This window comes from Hippopotamus amphibius, chromosome 1 (assembly GCF_030028045.1).
Source record: "Hippopotamus amphibius kiboko isolate mHipAmp2 chromosome 1, mHipAmp2.hap2, whole genome shotgun sequence".
NCBI lineage: Eukaryota > Metazoa > Chordata > Mammalia > Artiodactyla > Hippopotamidae > Hippopotamus > Hippopotamus amphibius.
This window is the reverse complement of record NC_080186.1, coordinates 8,598,496-8,618,249: the sequence shown is the minus strand read 5'-3', so window position 1 is coordinate 8,618,249 and position 19,754 is coordinate 8,598,496. Positions and strand designations below refer to the sequence as shown.

The 19,754-nt window shown below is 47.4% G+C and overlaps 1 protein-coding gene across 1 annotated transcript in view; it reads right to left on the bottom strand.

Annotated features, from left to right (window-relative positions):
- DISP3 (dispatched RND transporter family member 3) overlaps positions 1–19,388 on the bottom strand; it is a 31,687-nt gene extending 12,299 nt beyond the window's left edge. Inside the window, exons 1-9 of the mRNA XM_057750810.1 lie at positions 18,290–19,388; positions 17,139–17,358; positions 7,360–7,496; positions 6,329–6,463; positions 5,755–5,915; positions 4,158–4,297; positions 2,310–2,461; positions 1,940–2,101; positions 881–1,042 (exon numbers count right to left, since the gene is read on the bottom strand). Coding sequence (XP_057606793.1) covers positions 881–1,042; positions 1,940–2,101; positions 2,310–2,461; positions 4,158–4,297; positions 5,755–5,915; positions 6,329–6,463; positions 7,360–7,496; positions 17,139–17,358; positions 18,290–19,388 — 2,368 coding nt within the window. The remainder of the gene's footprint in view (positions 1–880; positions 1,043–1,939; positions 2,102–2,309; positions 2,462–4,157; positions 4,298–5,754; positions 5,916–6,328; positions 6,464–7,359; positions 7,497–17,138; positions 17,359–18,289) is intronic.
- Between the last annotated feature and the right edge of the window lie 366 nt (positions 19,389–19,754).

The window sequence follows — 19,754 nt, the reverse complement described above, 5'->3', positions numbered from 1 at the left end:
CCCCTGTCTAAGACGAGGGCCTGGATCAGGCTGGCTCTAAGGCCAGCAGACATCTTCATCTTACCTCTTTGCTCATCCCCAGCACGTACTCCATCACCAAGTCCTGCGGATTTCACCTCCTAAAAATCTCTCCACTTCACTGCCACCATCAGCCACGCTGGCCCCAGCCCCCACTGTCTCTTGACTAGATGACTACACCAGCCTCCTACCTGGGCTCCCAGCCACGCTCCACGCTGGCCCTCTGATCACAGAGCCTGGCCCCTCTCTGCTTAAAGCCCTCCACTAGCTTCCAGTGCCAATTATAATACAATCCAGACTCCTCACTGTAGCCCAGCAGGCCCTGACCCAGCCCATCTGGTTAGCTTTAGCTCCTCCAAATACCGGCCTCAAACTTGGCCCTGGTTTTTCCCACCTCTGGTGCCCCCCTGCCTAGACCACTTTCCTCCTCTCCCTTCCCAGCCAGGCCAACTCCTGCCCTCCTCTCTCTTCCCAGCCAGGCTAAGTCCTTTCCAGTCTACACAGCTTAGCTTAGACATTCCCTCCTCCAGGAAGCCTTCCATGATGCTGAGCTTTCCAGGCACCTTGCTTTTTGTCCACCACAGCTCAGATCTACTATTCCACGGCCTGCCCCAGCAGCAGAATGAACTCCCTGAGCTCAGGAAGCCTGTCCTGCCCTCTGTGGCCTTCCCAGCACCAGCACAGCTGGCACCTAATAAATATTTGTTTAATGAAATGTGGAAACACTAAGGCTTAGAGGTGGACTGATTTGCCTGAGGTCACGCAGCGATGGGGAGCCCAGATCTCGCACCTCTCGTCTCTGAGATCTGGACTCCAAAGGGGGCAGGGGCCCATAGGGGACACCCTGGCAGGAAACCCTCACCTGAACAGGTGATGCAGGAGATGCCCTCGGCACTCAGGTTGTACTTGAGGTCCAGCAGCACCTGGATGTTGGTATCGGGCCGGAAGAGCAGTGGGGCCCGGCTGGCGGGACGGAGCCGGCTGGCGAACACCAGGGACAGGATGAGGATGGAGACAAAGAGCCCTGCGAGGAAAGGACACTGCACTAGGCAGGGCTGGGGCTAGGGGTGGGGGTGGGGGTGGGCTGCGGCGAGGGCAGCACGTGCACAGCTGGGGCCTCCAGAGCCCTGGGAAAGAGCCGCGCCCTCTGTGGGGATGGGAAGGGGAAGCGGGGCCAGGTATCCCAAGGGAGCAGGCAAAGGCCCAGCGTGCCTGCCTGTGAGTGAGGCTGCTGGGAATCTGTTCCCTGGAGGCAGGGTCGGTTGTTCTGCGTGTCATTGGTGGTCACACTATAAGCCACAAGCTCACATTCCGGGACAAGAACCAGCCACCATCTTAGAGCCCTTAACAGTTTATAAAGAGGCGGCATATTCACTTGGTCTCACACAGACCTGAATACAGTCAATGATGATAATAATAGCGCTTAACTTTCACTGAGCGCTTACTGCATGCCTCGCACGGGGCTAAGTCCTTTACATACACTGTGGCTTTCCCCACAACCTCCGTACCAGACACTATTCTCACCCTCACTTGTAGGACAGGAAACTGAGGCTCAGGTTACCTGGCCCAGGCAAGGGGGCGCCACCAGTATGTGGCAGAATTAGGACCCCAGCTTAGCCGAGCTGGTCTCACTGCAGAGCCAAGCATCGGGCGCTCTGCTCTGCTGCCCAGCACCATGGCTGGCACATAGTAGGTGCTCAATAAGCAACAGCTATCACGGACCAGCTTTATTCTACGTGGGAAGGGGGTGAGGCTCCCAGAGAGTGAGGGACACCTGTCCAGGTCTCTGACCTCTAGCTCATTTGGGGGAATGGGGCGGGCTCTCAATGCCTTCATGTTCTTTGGGGGGGGTCTGTCCCCCACACCTCTGGTGCTGGGAGAAGCCGCAAGATGGGGCAAGGAGCGTGGAGAGCCCACTTACCCACAATCACCCAACGGCTCTTGACGGCCGACCACAGGACCCAGTGGTGCAGCAGCTCCTGCAGCTGCGCAATGAGCTGCCCCCGGCTGCCCCCACCGGGGGCCAGCTGCAGGCCCTCGGGGGGCACAGACACGAGGGACACGTCTCCCAGCTCCAGCGACACTGCTAGGGCAGAGCGGTGGCCCGTCAGAGGGCTGGCCCAGAAGCGGGTCAAAGCCCACCCTGTCCCCGCCCTCTCCAGGGAAGCCCAAAAACGCCTGATGGGGCTCTCGTCCCGCCCCCGCCTCAGGACCAGCCTGTCCTCCCACCAGCTCGTCAAGGGCTGCTTCCCCTGGGTGGAGGCAGCCCCTGGGTCCCCACCAGCTCTCACCCGGTTCCTCTTCCACGTTCAGCAAGGGGATGTCGTCATCCAGGTAGGGCATGGGGCCCTGTGCAGGGCTGCCCCCAGCCCGCTCAGGAGCAGCAGCAAACACGTCCCCGGGGAAGTGCAGGGAGCTCTTGCGGCCACATGTCTGGTGGCAGCTGGGAGAGAGTGGGGGAGGGGTGAGTCCTGGGTGTCCGGGGAGGGTGGGGAAGGCCCCAGCTGCATGGGAGCCCAGGTTCACACCGCTGCCAACAACTCACACAGGACACGCGTCACTGGCTCCAGGAGCCTGCACCTGAGTTTTCTCAGCACCATCTCCCCGGGGCCCTAGGGGGCCTCTCTTGCTCTAAGGACACAAATGGTGACAGCAGCCATTACCCAGGGACAGGGGATGATGGCTTGCAGCTGCCCAAGCATCAAGGTGACCAAAGCAGGGGAAGCATACCCCTGCTGTCGTGTGCCCCGGGGCCCTGGCACCAAGAGGACAGGGAAGCGGGGCTGGGCTGAGGGTGAGCTGAGGTCTCGGCTGGAGTGAATGCGGGGGAGACGAGCCTTGCCCTAGGGACTGCGGACAAGAATAATGCACACGGTGAGCATGCCAGGAGCACTACATGCCAGGCAGTGAGCGGCAGCCCCACGCGGAGTCTCTCGTTGATCCTCACAGGGCTATATGCACCCATTTTACAGAACAGGAAGTGAGATGCAGAGAGGTTAAGTAACACGCCCAAGGTTCTCCAGCTGCCAAGGAAAGAGGCTGAGGCTGGAGCCCAGGACTGGGAAGACTGATGCATCCACTGCCCCAGACTGGGGGGCAGGATGCGGTGGGCTTAGCTGGTGTCTCTGTAGAGATGAGAAACAAGGAGCCCTGTACCTAAGACACTTTGCTTCTGTGTCACAAAACTGTCATAGAAATGGTCACATCTGAATGTCCACAGTGCAGAGGGCCGTGCCTCAGCCAGAGTGCCCTTGTGCAGTGCCCAACCCATACCGCCACACATGGTGGCCCTGAAGGGGGGGTGTGCGTGGGAGAGCAGAGGAGCCCATCCGGGGCCCAAGTCTGAGCTCCTTGCTGGCCTCTCATCTCCTCGCTGTCCCTCCTTGGCTCACCACGGTTAGGTGGACACTGTCACGGACCCCTGACAGTCCTACCCTTGTATGTCCTGCCCCAAGCGCAGACCCTCCACCATTCCTCAGGACTCCCAACCCAGGCAGCCACCCAGGCAGGATTCCATTTGTCCACCCCTCCCCCAACCCCCTGGCCCACGAGACCCCAACCCCTCAACCTTCAGCAGCAGCATCTCTGGGCTGATCCAATCAGCTCTGCACATGGCTCACTGCATCTAAATATTGTTCCTCCCCCAAGATGAGAACCCCGAGGACATTTAACGTGGAGGTTGAGAGCATGGAACCCAGAGTCAGATTATGGGTCTAAATCTCGGCTCTGCTGCCTATTAAATGGGTGACCTTGAGAAAGTTGCCCATCCTCTCCAAGCCTGTGTTTCCTCATCTATAAAATGGGTGAAATAAGAGGACCCAGCTCCCAGGGCCCTTGGGGCAGGGGCGGCGGCAATAAGATCTCGTATAGAAGTGCTCTGCCCACTTCCCGGCACACAGTAGGTGATCACAAATGTAGCAACTGGACAGGATTATCTTCTCCCTCTGCTCTCCCAGTCGTGCCTAGCATAGGACTGGGCATACAGAAGGTGCTCAATGGTGAATCACGAGGCTTTGGGGAGAGAGGATGGTGTGCTGAATGGCCCCCCGAAGGGCCTGTTATGGCTATTCCGTGAAAGGAGGACACGCCCCCTGTCCCGTCCCCCTCCCCCCCCCGCCCCGCCAGCCTGCCCAGCTCACCTGGTCTGGCAGGCGCTCTCCAGCGGTGCCACATAAAGGCTCCAGATGCCCAGGGCGGCAGGCATGGTGAAGAGCACAGCCAGCCAGCAGCAGGACACGATGAGAGACATGAACAGGCCAAAGTCGTGGACGGCCGGGATCTGGCAATGGAGAGGTGGGGGGGATGTGGGCTATCGGGCCTGGAGCCCAGGGAACCTGGGGACTCTGCAGCGAGGCACTCAGGACCCCACTCATCCCCAGACTGAGGCAGGATGAGGAAGCTGGGGCCGCCAGAATGGAAGCACTGGCCTAGGAGGACATTAGGGGACCGGGCTGCTGCCAGGGGCACGGCAGGGGAGAAAGAGTCCCACCTCTGGTCCACACTGCAGCCCTCTGCCTGGAACAGTGCCCGGCATGGAGCAAGTGCTCTGTAACTGTCATTACATGAAGGACAGAGGAAGTCACGCCCTGTCAGAGCAGGCCATGTGTCAGCGAGGGGGCAGGGAAAGCTGCGTGATGGGAACAGGGAGGCTGGGTGAGCTCCAGAAGTGTCGTGGGGACCTGCACACAGTGTGGCGATCAGGAGGAAACTATAGTCAATAAGCAGAGGCCTTCGCTGTTTGTGAAACACTTTCATAATCATCTCAGGTCAGTCCCTGACAAGGTACACGTGAAGAAAGTGAGGCTCAGAGAGGTTAAACAACCTGCCAAAGGTCACACAGCCAGAAAACGGCAGAGGTGGGATGTGACCCCCAGCTCTGCCTGTTTTCTGGATGTGGTTCTCTAGGAAGGCCTGGAGAATCTCAAAGCATCTAGTGGTTTCTAGACAGGATCCTCGGCCCAGGTCATAAAACCTCTAGACTCAGGTAGGCTCACTGCCTGACAGGCTCTGTCGGCACCAAGTACCTGGCCTAAGAGCCTGAGCCTGAGCCCAACTCTGACGTGAAGGAGCGTGGGGCCAGCGGGAGGAAAGTGAGCGAGGGTGATGATGCTGCGTGAAGCCCGTGGGTGGAGAGGACCCTGGACCCGGGTCAGAAGATGTGGGCAGGTTCCCCCCTTACCAGCTGGGGAACTTTGGGAAACTGCCAAATGCCCTTCAGGGCAGAGGCTGGATTATCATTCACGAGCATCAATAAGAAACACTAGCTGTATTATTATAATCTTCCCATTTGTTGAATTCTGGTAATGAGGATTAGTAACAAAAATGGACTCTAAGGTGGTGGGGGAGATAAGTTGGAAGATTGGGCTTGGCATATACACACCACTACATATAAAGCAGATAACTAACAAGGACCTACTGCACAGCACAGGGAACTCTAATTAATACTCTGTAATGGCCTGTATGGGAAAAGAATCTAAAAAACAGCAGACGTATGTAAATGTATAACTGATTCACTTTGCTGTACACCTGAAACTAACACAACACGGTAAATCAACTATATTCCAATAAAAAATTTTTTTAAAAAAAGAAAAAAATGGACCCTAGGGACATGGCAAGAACCTTGAGGCAGAGGCTGCGTGGCCCCAAGAGAAAAGGCGTGTGGGAAGGGCAGAGGCGGGGGCCCGTGTGCACGGGAGGCACGGGGAGGTCAGGGCGGGGCGCAGCGCGGGCTCGCACCTGCGAGAAGACGTTAGCTGCGTAGGCGGCGGCCGTGGTCAGGGAGGTGAAGAAGGTGGCCTTGCCCGCCGTCTGGATGGTGTGGGTCATCCGCAGCTGCGGGTCTTCCAGGTGGGTGGCCTGGCGGTAGGTGTTGATGAACACGAAGACGTCGTCCACGCCTGCGGGAGGGAGTCCCGGGCCAGCAGGGCTCAGGATCTCTCTGCTGGCTCCAGGCTCAGAGCCAGCCTGGGCCCAGAACCCAAGCGCCACCCTCCATGATCCTTGGCCCCACCCCCTCCCCAGAACGAGGCCCCGTCCTCCAAACCGTAGTCCCTGTCCCACTTCCCCACCATTCTTCACCTCCACCCAGCATACCCACCTGCTCCTTCTACTCCCTTGGGGGCTCCACCCACCATATGCCAAGGATCACCCCACTCATATTCTAACCACCCCATCTCCAAGGCTTTGAGGTCTGAGAGGGGACTTTTTGGAGCCCCCATGAAAGCCAGGCTTTGCATCCTGGGAGAAGGCCCTTTTGGGGACAGAGGTCTCAAGTGGGAGGCCCATTACCACGGCAACAGAGGCAACTCACCAATGCCCACTATCACGAAGGCAGCCACGCCATTCAGGATGCCCAAGTACTGGATCCCAAAGACCACGTGGTACAGGAAGAGTGCCACCAGGCAGCTGAGGCCAATGCTGGCAATCCCGAAGAAGGACAGGAACACTGGGCAGGGCAAGAGGATGGACAGAGTGGGTGCCCAGCAGAACACACCCGTTCTGTGTCCCTGGCCCCTGCCGGGCCCTGCCTCACACACCCCCACCCCAGGGAGCACCTCCAGCAGCCCAGCGTGGTTTTCTACCCAGAGAAGGGGCCAGGCAGGAGGCCTGAGTGGCAGATGAAGCCCTTTCTGAGTAAGTCAAGCTGTTCATGGGCCCTCATCTTTGCAGAACTTGTCTCAAGTGCTAGTAGGGAATTATTATATATTTGCATCTGTCGCCCCAGTAGCCTAGAGGCTCCATGGGGGTAGGAAGTGTGTCTGTGACGTTCACCTCGTGTCTGGATCCCTGGCAGCTTCAAGCATCTAGCATATAGTTGGTGTCCAATTAGTATTTGTTACGTGGATACATGAGTGTCTTTTCCATTTTTGAAGCTATGACCAATCTCTCACTTACTTGAACAACAGAGAGTACCTACTGTATATGCAGAAAGAAGCAGCCAGGGTACGCGGGAAGGTGGTGGTGGAAAAGTGAACTGGGGGACTAAGGGCAGGGACTATAAAACGGGGTATGGCATAATCCATAAAGTGTCCAATACTCTAGACTCCCCAAAACTTATCAGCAAGGCTACTGGCAAGAAAAAGATGGCCAAAGGGCAAAAGGTTCAACTCTGGGAGGTTCTAGGGGTGGGGGCCCTCGGGCATGGCCCAAACTGCCTCTGTACCTCAGTCTACCTGCCTAGGGTTAGAAAGTGATGTCTGAGCACCCTCCCCCTGCCAGCTCTAACACAGCAGATTCAAGATCACTTCTGGCACTCCTGAGCAGGAAGGCTTTGTCCAAAGAGAAGCACAGTGGGAGGAGAGAAGGGGCTGACTCCACGTAGGGCCTCTGGCGAAGCCTTACCTGAGCAGGAGGTGAGAATGTAGACGAGGGCGGCGATGCAGCTGCTACTGATGAAGGCCAGCAGCATGTCGTTGTTGAAGGTTCTGCGAACCTCATAATCAAAGAGGTCCGTGCCCCCATACAGAACCTGGACTTTGCTGAAGGAGGGAGGATGCAGAGAGAGGAAAAACAGAATGGATCAGAGATGGAGGAAGACCAGGGGACATCCACATCACCAGTGGCTCTTTACCTTGGCTGTACATTATGATTACTTGTGGGATTTCCAAAAATCCTGATGTCCAGGCCATACTCTAGACAAATGAAATCAGAATGTCTGGGGTGGGACTGAATTATCAGTGACGTTGAGACCAGTGTTCTACACAGATAATAATCAATTATAGCCAAATTCTATGTCATCTTCCAATTCTCAATTATGCACAGCAAAATTCTAAATTCAAACCAGCTTCCAGATACTCAGTTTTACACTGCTAGTCAGTGTGCATTTAACAGAAGTTATTCTTAATAAGAAAAACTTAACCAAGCTGGTCAAATTGAGTTTTAAATACAAACAGGAGTGAGATCTTCTTCTGGCCAAGATGGAGTAACAAGATGAGAGATTTACCCTACCAGTGAAACTAACAAAAAAATGAGAAAATATATGAAACAAGCCCCTGGACATGAGAAAACAAAGAACGATGATCTCTGAGAGACGAAAAACAGAATGGGCTCTAAACTTACTCTGACTTACTGGCTTGAAAGAGTTGCCAGGCTTCAGTGCAGCCTAATATATGGATTAGTGGACTTCTTAAAAGAGGTTAAAAATTTTCCAAATTTGATGAAAACTATAAACCCATTCATTGAAAGGTTCGAGCAATGGACCCCAAGCACAAAAAAAAAAACCATGAATAAAACTACAACAATGCATATCATAATCAACTTGCTCAAAATCAGTGGCCAAGACAAAATCTTAAAAGCAGCCTGAGGCAAAAGATGCACTACACACAGAGGAACAACAATAAGGATGACAGTAGATTTCTCTTCAGAAACAATGCAAGTGAGAGGACAATGGGGCATGATCCTTTACCTACTGGGAAAAAAGTCAACCCAGAATTCCATACCCAGAAAAAATATATTTCAAAAACAAAGGCAAAATAAAGAATTCTCAGTATACAAAAGCTGAAAGAATTTATCTCAAGGTTACCTTCACTACAAGAGATGTTAAAGGAAGTCCTTTAGGCAGAAGGAAAATGGTAACAGGTGGAAACATACATCTACACAAAGGAATAAAAAGTACTGGAAATGGTAATAACATGAGTAAATGTATAAAATTTTCTTATTACTTATATAAATCTTTAAAAAAGACAACTGACCATTTAAACAGAAATAATAATAATGTAGTGTGGGGTTTATAACATATATGAAAATAAAATATGTGACAACAACAGCATAAAGGCCAGCATAAAGGTGGTATACTATTCATATATAGTATACACTATACATGAAGTGATTTAACATCATTTGAAGGTACAGTAGTATACACAATTTAAGGATATATACTATAAACCCCAAAGCAACCACTAAACTAAATAGTTATAGCTAAAAAACTAACAAAGGAAATAAAGTGGAATAACAAAAAATTTTCAGTCCAAAAGAAGGCAAAGAGAGGAAAAAGGTAACTAAGAATATACACAACAAATACAATTAAACAAAGTAGTCTTAAGTATAACCGTATTAACAATGCATTAACTGTAAATGGTCTAAACACCACAATTAAATGGCAAAGAAAGTCAGATTAGATTGAAAAACATCAAGATCCAGCTGCCTACAAGAAATTCACTTTAAATATAGACACAAATAGGTTAAAAACAAAAGTACAGAAAATGATATACCATGCTGACATGAATCAAAAGAAAGCTGGAGTGGTAACAATAACAAATGAAGCAAATTTCAGAGCAAAGAATATTACTAGGGATAAAGACAGTAATTTAAAAATGACAAAGGGCTCAGTTCACTAAAAGAATACAATACTAAATGCTTTGGACCTCATAACAGAGCTTTAAAATACATGAAGCAGGGCTTCCTAGGTGGCGCAGTGGTTAAGAATCCGCCTGCCAATGTAGAGGTCATGGGTTCGATCCCAGCTCCAGGAAGATCCCACATGCCGCGGAGCAACTAAGCCCATGTGCCAAAAGAAAAAAAAAAGAAAAAAAAAAAAGTAAAATACATGAAGCAAAAACTGATAGAAATGAAAAAAGAAACAGACAGACCTGGAATTATAAGTGGGCATTCAAAACCCCTTTCTCCATAACTGCCAGAACAATATGACAGAAGATCAGTAAGGATACAGAAGACTTGAACAACACAATCAACTAACGACTTAATTGACATTTATAGAATACCCCACCCAAAAATAGCAGAATACACATTCTTTTCAGGTGCACAGGGAACATTTAGCAAGACAGACTACACTCTGGACCATAAAACAAGACTCAATAAATTTAGAATAACTTAAATCATATAAAGTATGTTCTCTGACCACAACAGAATTAAATTAAAAATTAGCAACAAAACACCATCTGGGAAATTCCTAAATATTTGTAGACTAACACACTTTAAAATAACACAAGGGTTCTAGAAGAGATCAAAAGAGAAAATTGAAAGTATTTTGGATTGAATGAAAATGAAAGCACAGCATGCCAAAATGTGTGAGATGTGCTAAAATAATGCTTAAGGGGAATTTTATAGCAATAAACACCTATATTAGAAAAGAAGAAAGCTTTCGAATCAATGACCTCGGTTCTACTGCAAGAAGTAGAACAAGAAAAAATTACATATAAAGTAAATGGAAGAAAGGAAATAACGAAGATCAGAGCATAAATAAACAGAAGGACAATAAAGAAAAATCAATGAAAGCAAAAGCTAGTTCCTTAAAAAGATCAATAAGATTGATAAACTTCTAGCCCGACTGATCAGGAATAAAGGAGGTAAGACACATATGAAAGAGGTGACAACACTATAGTTTTTAATAAATATTCAAATATGGGAATATCATGAATCACTTTGTACCAACAGATTTGACAATTTAAATGAAATGGAGTGGGATAGGGAGGGTGGGAGGGAGACTCAAGAGGGAGGGGATATGGGGACATATGTATAAATACAGCTGATTCACTTTGTTGTACAGCAGAAATTGGTAAAGCAATGTAAAGCAATAATACTCCAATAAAAACAAAATAAATGAAATGGACAAATTTCATGAAATACATTACCAAAGCTTGCGTGAGAATATAGAAATAACTTTAATAGCCCTATATGTATATTTAAAAAATTGAATTTGTATTTAAAAAATTGAATTTGTAGTTAAAACCGTCCTAGGCAGTTTCACTGGTGAATTATATCAAACATTTAAGGAAGAATATCAGTTCTATACAAACTCTCTGAGAGAATACTTCCCACTTCATTCTGTAAGACACTTTGACACCAAAATCAAAGATATTACAAGAAAACTACAGCCCAGTATCCAACATGAGCATATACCAATGAACAAAGAATAACAATAAAATCTAACACTATATAAAAAGGATGATATATCATGACCAAGGGGGATTTACCCTAGGAATGCAAGAATAGTTCAAAATTAAAAATTCGGTCAGTATAATTCACTATATTAAACTAAAAAAGAAACTGTATGATCTCTCTCTACATGCAGGAAAAACATTTGAGAAAATCCAATATTCATTACTGATTTAAAAAAAACCATCAACAAATTAGGTACAGACAGGAACCTCCTTAATCTGATAAAGGACATCTACAAAAAACTTACAAGGGTGTGTCAAAAATTATCCACACTCTGGCTGTAGAATTTACAGAAGTTTTAATATAATTGGAGTGTGGATAATTTTTGACTTACCCTTGTACATACTTTGGTCAGGGATAATACAAGGTTGTCCATTCTCATCACTTAATTCAACACTGTACTGGAGGTTCTAGTCAGTGCATTCAGGCAAGAGAAAGAAGTAAAGGGTATCCAAATTGGAAAGGAAGAAGTAAAACTGTCTTTATTAGCAAAAGACATAATTAACTATGTAGAAAATCAAATAAAATCTACCAAAAAACTTCTAGACTTATATGGGAGCTTAGAAAGGTTGCAGGACCCAAAGTCAATTATGTTTCTATATACTAGCAACTAACAATTGGCAGAGAACTTTTTAAAAAAAATACCACTTACAATAGCATAAGAATATGAAATAGGGATAAATCTGACAAAAGACATCAGATCCACTATGTTTATTGGTCATAAGACTCAATATTGTTAAGATGTCAGTTCTCCTCAAACTGATTCATGTATTTGATACAACCATAATCACGATCCTAGCAGGCTTTTATTTGGAGACATGGACAAGCTGATTCTAAAATTCATAGGGAAATGCAAAGGACCTAGAATAACTAAAACAAATTTGAAAAAGAACAACAAAGTTGGAGGACTAACACTTGGACAAGACACGGTATAAAGCTACCATAATCAACACAGTGTAGTACTGGTATGCAAATAAAAAAATAGATCAGTGGAACAGAACAGAGAGTCCAGAAAGAGACCCACATATATATGGACAAAAGATTTTTGCCCAAGATGCAAAAGCAATTCAGTGGAGAAATAATGATCTTTTCAACAAACGATGCTGGAATAACTGGATATCCATATAAAAATAATAAATAAATATCAGCACCTTATGCTATATACAAAGTACATATAGTGTATGCCTTGCACCATATACAAAGATTAATTAAAAATGGAATATCACAGAAGTAAATGTAAAACCAGTTTTAATATGGTCAAAAGATCTTAATAGATCGTTCACCAATGAGGATAAATGGATGTCAAATAAGCCTGTGAATGTCACTAGGAATTAGGGAAATTCAAATTCAAATCACAATGAGATATCACTACACACCTAGTAGAAAGGCTAAAATATTTTACATTGACCATACCAAGTGTTAGAGAGGTTGTGGAGGAACTGGAATTCTTATACACTGGGTGGGAATGTAAAATGGTACAACCAATTTGGAAAACAGCTTGGCAGTTTCTTATAAAGTTAAACACACACCTATCATATGATCCAGTTATTTCACTCCCAGGTATTTATTTAAGATAAATGAAAGCATTTGTTCACACAAAGGCTTCATAGCATCTCTGTCTGTAAGAACCAAACCTAGAAACAACCCAAATATCCATAAACAAGTGAGTGAATGAACAAAAGGTGGCATCTCCACACAATGGATACTACTCAGCATTTAGAAAGAGTAAACTATCAACACATGCAACAACATGAATACAATTCAAAATAATTTGAGCTGAATGAAAGAGGTCAATCAAAATTGTGCATACTATATGATGCCATGTATATAAAAGTCTAGAAAATGAAAAGCAATATAGAGTGATAGAAAATAGAAAGTGGTCCTGGGTGGTAGTGAGAAGGCAAGGTGAGTCAGCATGGAGTGATTATCAAGGGACCATGAATAAAATTCTGAGGTGATGGGTCTGTTCACTATGTTGATTGTGGTGAACTTTCATGGTGTATACATAGGTCAAAACTAATCAAATTGTAAACTTTTAAGTATATCCAGTTGGTTGTATGCCAATTATACCTCAATAAAGCTGTTTAAAAAACCAAACAAGACATTTAAAAACCAAGTAAAAAAGATCTTTGGATTATCTACTTTGTTGAATTAAATGGGCTAATTGATCTTTCATTAGAGTTGAAAACTGAAAGTTCAATCAATTGTTCATTCATTCATTCATTCATATAGCTGTTATAGAATGCCTTCTAGGTTCCAGATCCTGTCTTAGTTACTGGCTATAAAAAAGACACAGGCCCAAATTTTTACTCTCAAGCAGAAAGGAATAGCTCACACAAGACTAATATTCTTGCCTAGAACTACAAAAAATCAGATAAAATTGAGAAATCATCTGTTTGATGACATTAGAGAAGCAATGAGAACTAGAGGACTAAGACTCCAGAAAGGGAAGAACCTAAAAAAGGTAAGTTTTCTTTCTACAACTGTGTTTACCCTGGAGGTATTTGCTGATTCTGAACACAGGCAGGAGGCTGAAAATCTAGGCAGGGAGTCAGAAAAATGAGCAGAGCTTTGGGTAGAGACTTGCAGTTTCTTCCTCAGCCCTTCTGCCAAACTCTGGGGCTGTATGGGGTAGGAGGCTAAAAAACCTAAGCAGAAAGCCTCTGGAAAAGGCAGAGTAGAGATATTTTTAGCAGTTTTGAGAGACAAAGATTCGGGTCTGGAACCTGTCAGGGGAAGGGGCTCTGCAGAACACACGAGGCTCTCAGTTGAAAATCCTAGAGAACCAAGGGCAAACTAGAGGTAGGCTGAGACTTTTCAGGAGTGCAAACCAGCCTCGACTCTGTGTAACTGCTGACTGTTTAAGGTGATCAGCTACAACTCCAACTGCCTAGTGGAGGGAAGGATAACCTTTCTCTGGAAGAAATAACATCATTTGGACCTCTATGTTTTTATATACAGTATTCATCACTCAGTAAAAATTACCAGGCATACTCACAGTCAGGACCACATGACCAAAAACCAAGTGAAAGAACAGACCACAGAAACAAATCCGCAAGTTATCCATAATAACCTAATAACTTAATATGCTTAAGAACACAGAGGAGAATATGGACAAAATAAATAAAAGAATGAAAAATTTCACTAGAGATTTAAATCTATAATAAAGAATCACTGGAAATTCTCAACAGAAAAACATAACATTAACATTGAAGTCTCATTAGATACTAAATGGCAGATTAGATACAGCAGAAGACAGGATCAGTGAATTGGAATATCTAAACCAAAACATGGAAAGAAAAGATATGAAAAGAAACAAACCTGGTAAAGAGCCTTGAAAACACAAGGGACTTGTGTAAGATAGGCTATAGGGATATACTGTACCAGAAAGGGAATATAGCCAATATTTTGCAATAACTGTAAATGGAGTGTAACCTTTAAAACTGTATTAAAATTTTTTTAATTAAACTTAAAAAATGAAGAAAGCAGCATGCCAACTACCCAGACTCTTCAGCTTACCTTTCCAGCTCCCACCTCTTATTATCATATTCATTAAAAAAAAATGGGACTCTGAAAATGTCTAACATTTGTGTAATTAGAATCCTTAAAGGAGAGGGAACAGAGAATGAGGAAGAAGCAATATTTGAAGACATAATGGCCAGGAAATTCCTAAAACTGATGAAAGTTATCAACCCACAGATTTAAGCAGCTCTGTGCATTCAAGCAGAACAAATACAAAGAAAAACCATGTTGACATACATTACAGTAACATTGTTGAAACCAAAAACAAAGAGAAATCTTAAAAGTAGCCAGAGGGGAGCAGGAAGACAATCATTCAAAGGGACAACAAAAATATTTACGGCTGACTTTTTCCAAAAACTGATGGAAGTCAGAACACAATGGATTGACATCTTTAAAGTATTAAAAGAAAACAACTGCAAATTTCTAACTCTATACCAGCAGAAATACACTTCAAAAATGAAAGTAAAATAAAGATGCCTTCTAGGCAAACAAAATAGAGAATTTATCACCAGCAAACCTGCACTAAAAAAAAATACTAAAGAGTTCTTTAGATACAAGGAAAATGATCCCAGAAGGAAACATGAAATTATAGAAAGCAATGAACAGCAACAGAAAATGTAAATATGTGTATAAATATAAATAGATTCTGACTCAGTAAAATAAGAATGTAATGTCTTGAGGTTTAAAACATATACAGAATTAAAATGTATGCAACAAAAATGCAGAAGGCTGAAGAGGTATAAATGCAATGAATGAGTTCTAAGATTCTGGTATTATCGGGGAAGTGATAATTTGTATTATCTTTGTAATAAGTTAAGGTGCATGTTGCCATCTATTCGGTAACCAATAACAGACCAATAAAAAAGATTTTATTGATCCAAAAGAAGGCACTAAAGTCAAGTCTACAGGGGAGTTGTCACCACTCCTATGAAGCTCTGGGGCGATGGTAAGGGGAGGAGAGTTTTCTTTTCACCCAGGATAGGGGTTTTGTCTCAGCAGCTGAACATAATAAGCAGAGGTGATTGTTCGTATCTAAAACTTTGAAGATCCTTCTACACCCAACCCCTCCCAATTACCAACCCAGCCAAGTACCCTTCCCTGAGATACTTCAAATCCATCCATCCATCCACCCGGCCATCCATCCACCCATCCATCCATCCATTACCCTGACAAATCCCTAGTAAGATATTCCTGGTTCTGTGCTAGGGGTCAGGTCTACAGAAAGGAAGCAGGAGCAATCCCAGTCCTCAACAAACTCACACTCTACTGAGAAACAACTAAACCAGAACTTTCTCAGACTTTAATATCCAAACAGTCACCTGCAAAGCCTGTAGATCTTGGAAAGACCCTGATATTCTGAATTTCTAACCAGTCCCCAGGTGATGCTGATGCTGATTCAAGAGTTGCACTTTGAGTGACAAGGAATTAAACAACTAAAATACAGAGTGACAAATGCTATGATGAAATTGTGGCTCGGAGACATGAAATAGCTCACTGAAATGCCCACAATTAGGTGGAGTAACTGGGATCCGACCCCAGATCTATCTGACTCAAAGCCTGTGTATGCCTTTTCCTGCCTCCCTATAGAGAAGGAAAGAGACTGTGGAAATAGGTAGGGTGGTCATTTAACGAAGCCTCAAGAAAAAGATGTCCAGGATGGATCTTAGCAGGTGAACAGGGGTTCGTCTGGTAATGAAACAGGGCTGGGAGAAGACTCTTGGCACAGCAACTGCTGTAAACTGCTGTAAAAACACATAAGGCAAGGGTTCTCCATTAGAAAGCCTGGATTTTAATCCCATTCCACCACTTGCCTTAAAATTCTGAACAGCTTACTTAATTGTACTGTGCCTCAGTTTCCTCAACTGTAGGATGGAGATAATCATAACAGCACCTCCCTCACTGGATTGGTGTAAGAATTAAGTTAGATGGTGTGTATAAAGGGCTTAGAACAGAGTGTAGCACAGGGTCAGCATTCAATAAATATTAGCTCTGATTATTACAGTAGTTGCTTAATAAAGGAACGAGGGTATTTCAGACAGAATGATTCCTCTTGTGCCAGGGGCTGACTTGTCAGGGCAGAAGACCGAGAGGCACTGCAGTTATTGTCTCACAGGACTGACAGATGAACTATCCAATGCTCTTTCCTGGTGGGGAGAGGCCCAGTTGTATTCTCAGACACACATCACAAGGATTGGAGGACAATCAAAGCACCCACTGCCGAAAGCTCTTTCACATCTCTTAGTTCATCTCCTCCTAATGACTGCAGAAGGGTAGGAGGACTCATCATCCCCATTTTACCAGTAGCAGAGGCCCAGAGAAGTGAAGTGACTTGCCTACTATCTCTCTGGAGAGTAGAGGCAGAGAGGAACTCCTTACACCCTGGTCAATATTCTTTCCAGAAAGCCTTCTAGCACCACCTCAGGAGAAAATCAATACCCAAGACCTCCAGGGCAGAAGTTCCTCCAAAGCTGTCATGTTCACTAACCATTAGCACTGATCAGGAAAAGCGTCCTTTCATCTGTCATAGAGATGATGAGGATGTATCTGGCTCTGCCCCTGATATGAAAAGAAAGACTTCCTAGAGAAAAGGTTGCAGGGAAGGGGATGTGGAAACCACCTGGAAACCAATTCCCTACCCTAATACAGCCCTTTCCTGGTACAAACAGGGACAGGCACACATCGGATGCAGTTGGACCGCCTACCTAGTGGATTGCTTGGCCAGCATGGCCACGTAGGTGACCACAAAGCTCTGAAACTTAGCCCGCTGCTCCTCCCAGCGATCATCCACCGAGTAGTAGTTGGGCAGGGGTGCTCCAAAGAGGATCTCACTGCGCAAGAGGGAGCTCTTGAGGTTTTCTGCGGAGAGGCCCTCGTCCACGTACCAGTAGAACTCCGGGTGAGTCATGGCCAGCTCTAGGGAGCCTGCAGGGGCAGGGGTCAAGGGGTCCGAGGAGCTCAGTGAGTCAGCTCCCAGCAACCCTCTGTCAGGATCATCCTGCCCTCCTCAACACCTCACCCCCTTTCTAAGGAAATGGAAAACTGTTCCAGCTTGGGCTGCCTCCAACTGTCTCTAATAGGACAGAGGGATGGTTTAGACAAATCACAGCTGCCCAAGAGAAGCAGCCCCCAGATCCGCTCAGGTGGCTTCCACTAAGTTTTCACCTTCATTTCAGTTTGAACCTCACCTAATTCCAAGGCTGTAGTCCTGTACCTCCTTCCCATCCCAGTCCCGCCTCCATCTGCTTAGAACCCCGTCCATGTCCACCTTAAAAGGCACATCCAAGCCCCGCCTCCACATCCAGCCTCTGGCCCCGACCCATCCTTTCTCAAGTCCCATCCTTAATGTACCTCAAACTAACACACCTTGATCTTCCTTCAACCCCAGCCTCTCTCCAGATGCCCAGTTCTCTGTAACTACACCCCAGCTTCCTTCTAATCAACCTTGGGCTCAAGCCCCACCACAAGCCTAACTCTGGCCATAGCAGTAACTCCCAATCTCCCTCAATCCAGGTGTGCGCACAGACCTCCTTCTTTGCCTCCCTCTGATCCCATCTCACACGCAACCTGGCTCCCTGCCCTTCCTCCATGATGGCCCCCAGGCCTGCCCAGCACTCACCTGCAGCCTGACTCCACCTCACAGCCCAAGCCCATCCTCCTACCAGCCTGTAAAGTACTGAATCAAGAATCAAGCCTTCCCTTAAGCTCCAAGCCCCGCTTCCGGCCTTATTAACCACCCTCCTTCCCCTACAAGCCCCACCTACCCTCAGTCTCCACCCTTTACAAGCCCCGCCTCCAGCCTCCTCCAGACCCTGTCCCCGCAGGCCCCGCCCCAACCACCCCCAGGGCTGCTCACCCCGGATGTCGGCCAGGTCCTGGCCCATTCCATCATAGTAAATCTTGCCACCCCTCTCAGTGGGGAAGAAGTAGGTCATGAGCGAGCTGGGCGGGGAGCAGTAAGAGTAGGAGCCGAGCGGCAGGTCCTTGAGCACTTCATGGGGCTTCCAGCAGAACTCCCGGAAGCCCGGGTGGTCCATGATCTTGCGCTCAATCTCGTGGATCGTGACCAGCCGCTCACTCGTGAAAATGTTGCGCTCTGCATCGCCACGCGCCAAGAAGATGAGCTCGATGCGCCAGTGCGCGTGCGTCTGGGTGTTGGCGCTCACGTAGGAGCGCGAGTAGTCCCAACGCGAGGCTCCGCGGCGGGCCCGGCTCTGATTGGCCGAGGCCACCATGGGTGGCGGGGCGCTAGGTTGGCGCCGCCCATTCTTGTCCCGCCTCCGGTTCACCCGGGCTTCACTCTGGTTGGCTGCCAGGCTCCCCAGGGGTGGAGTCTCGCGCCGAAAACGCCTGCTCCGATTGGCTGCTGGCTTCTGAGCGGCGGAGTCGTCCCAAGACAAGCCTGGGCCAAGCTGCGGGGCGGCGGGGACCGTGTGCGGGCCCCGGGCGGCCGGCCGCGAGCGATTGCCTAAGTGTAGCTGCTGCAGCTGCTCTGTGATGAGGCGTTGGAGCGTCTCAGAAGTGAAGTCGGCCAGGTCGCGTCGGTTGCGCCCCCAGGACCCAAACTGGGATTTGAGAGCCAGCGCCAGGGCATCGAAACGCTGGGAGGCCTCATGGTTGCGGATCTCAAAGGCATTGTAGGAGATGTCAATGTCCAGCGGCGGGTAGTAGAGGAACATGAAGGCTGACAGAGCCATGGGGATGCTGCAGCCCAGGAAGAGCACCAGCCCCGCACAGCACGGATTGGTGAAGGCCCAGCCCAGGGTACTCCAGAAGCCCGAGGCTGGGGGCCGGGAGGGCAGGGTCCAGCGCCGCCAGCAACACTGCCCCCTTGCCCCGGCTTGGGGCCCCGGCTTCTGGGCCCTCCTAAAGGCCTCACCCGTTGCTTCCTCCTCCTCTTCCTGCTCCTCCTCTAGCCATACATCCTGCAGCAAGGGGTCATCTTCCGAGTCCATAGCCTACAGGAGAGGGAGAGGGTCAGCAGGCTGCAGAGAAGGAGAGGATGGTGCCCTGTAGCAGCACTCGCCCACCCTGAGTGTTAGCCCTGCCCGCTCATAACCAAGACAAGTGCTACGATGGAATTGCTTCAAGCAGGCACTTAACTGAATTCAACCACATGTACAAAACAGAAAGAAAAATCCAGTTATTTGCCCATCGCATCTCCCAAGTAGATCAGGGCTTTCAAGGCCACATTAAAAGGAGAATCACAGCCGAGTTGCAAACAGAAGAGAGATTCCTCCCGGTGTAAGGGATATTTGAGGAAAATTTTGACTGATTTCCCAATTGTTGCTGCATTCTCTGATTTTAGAACTGACAGCCAA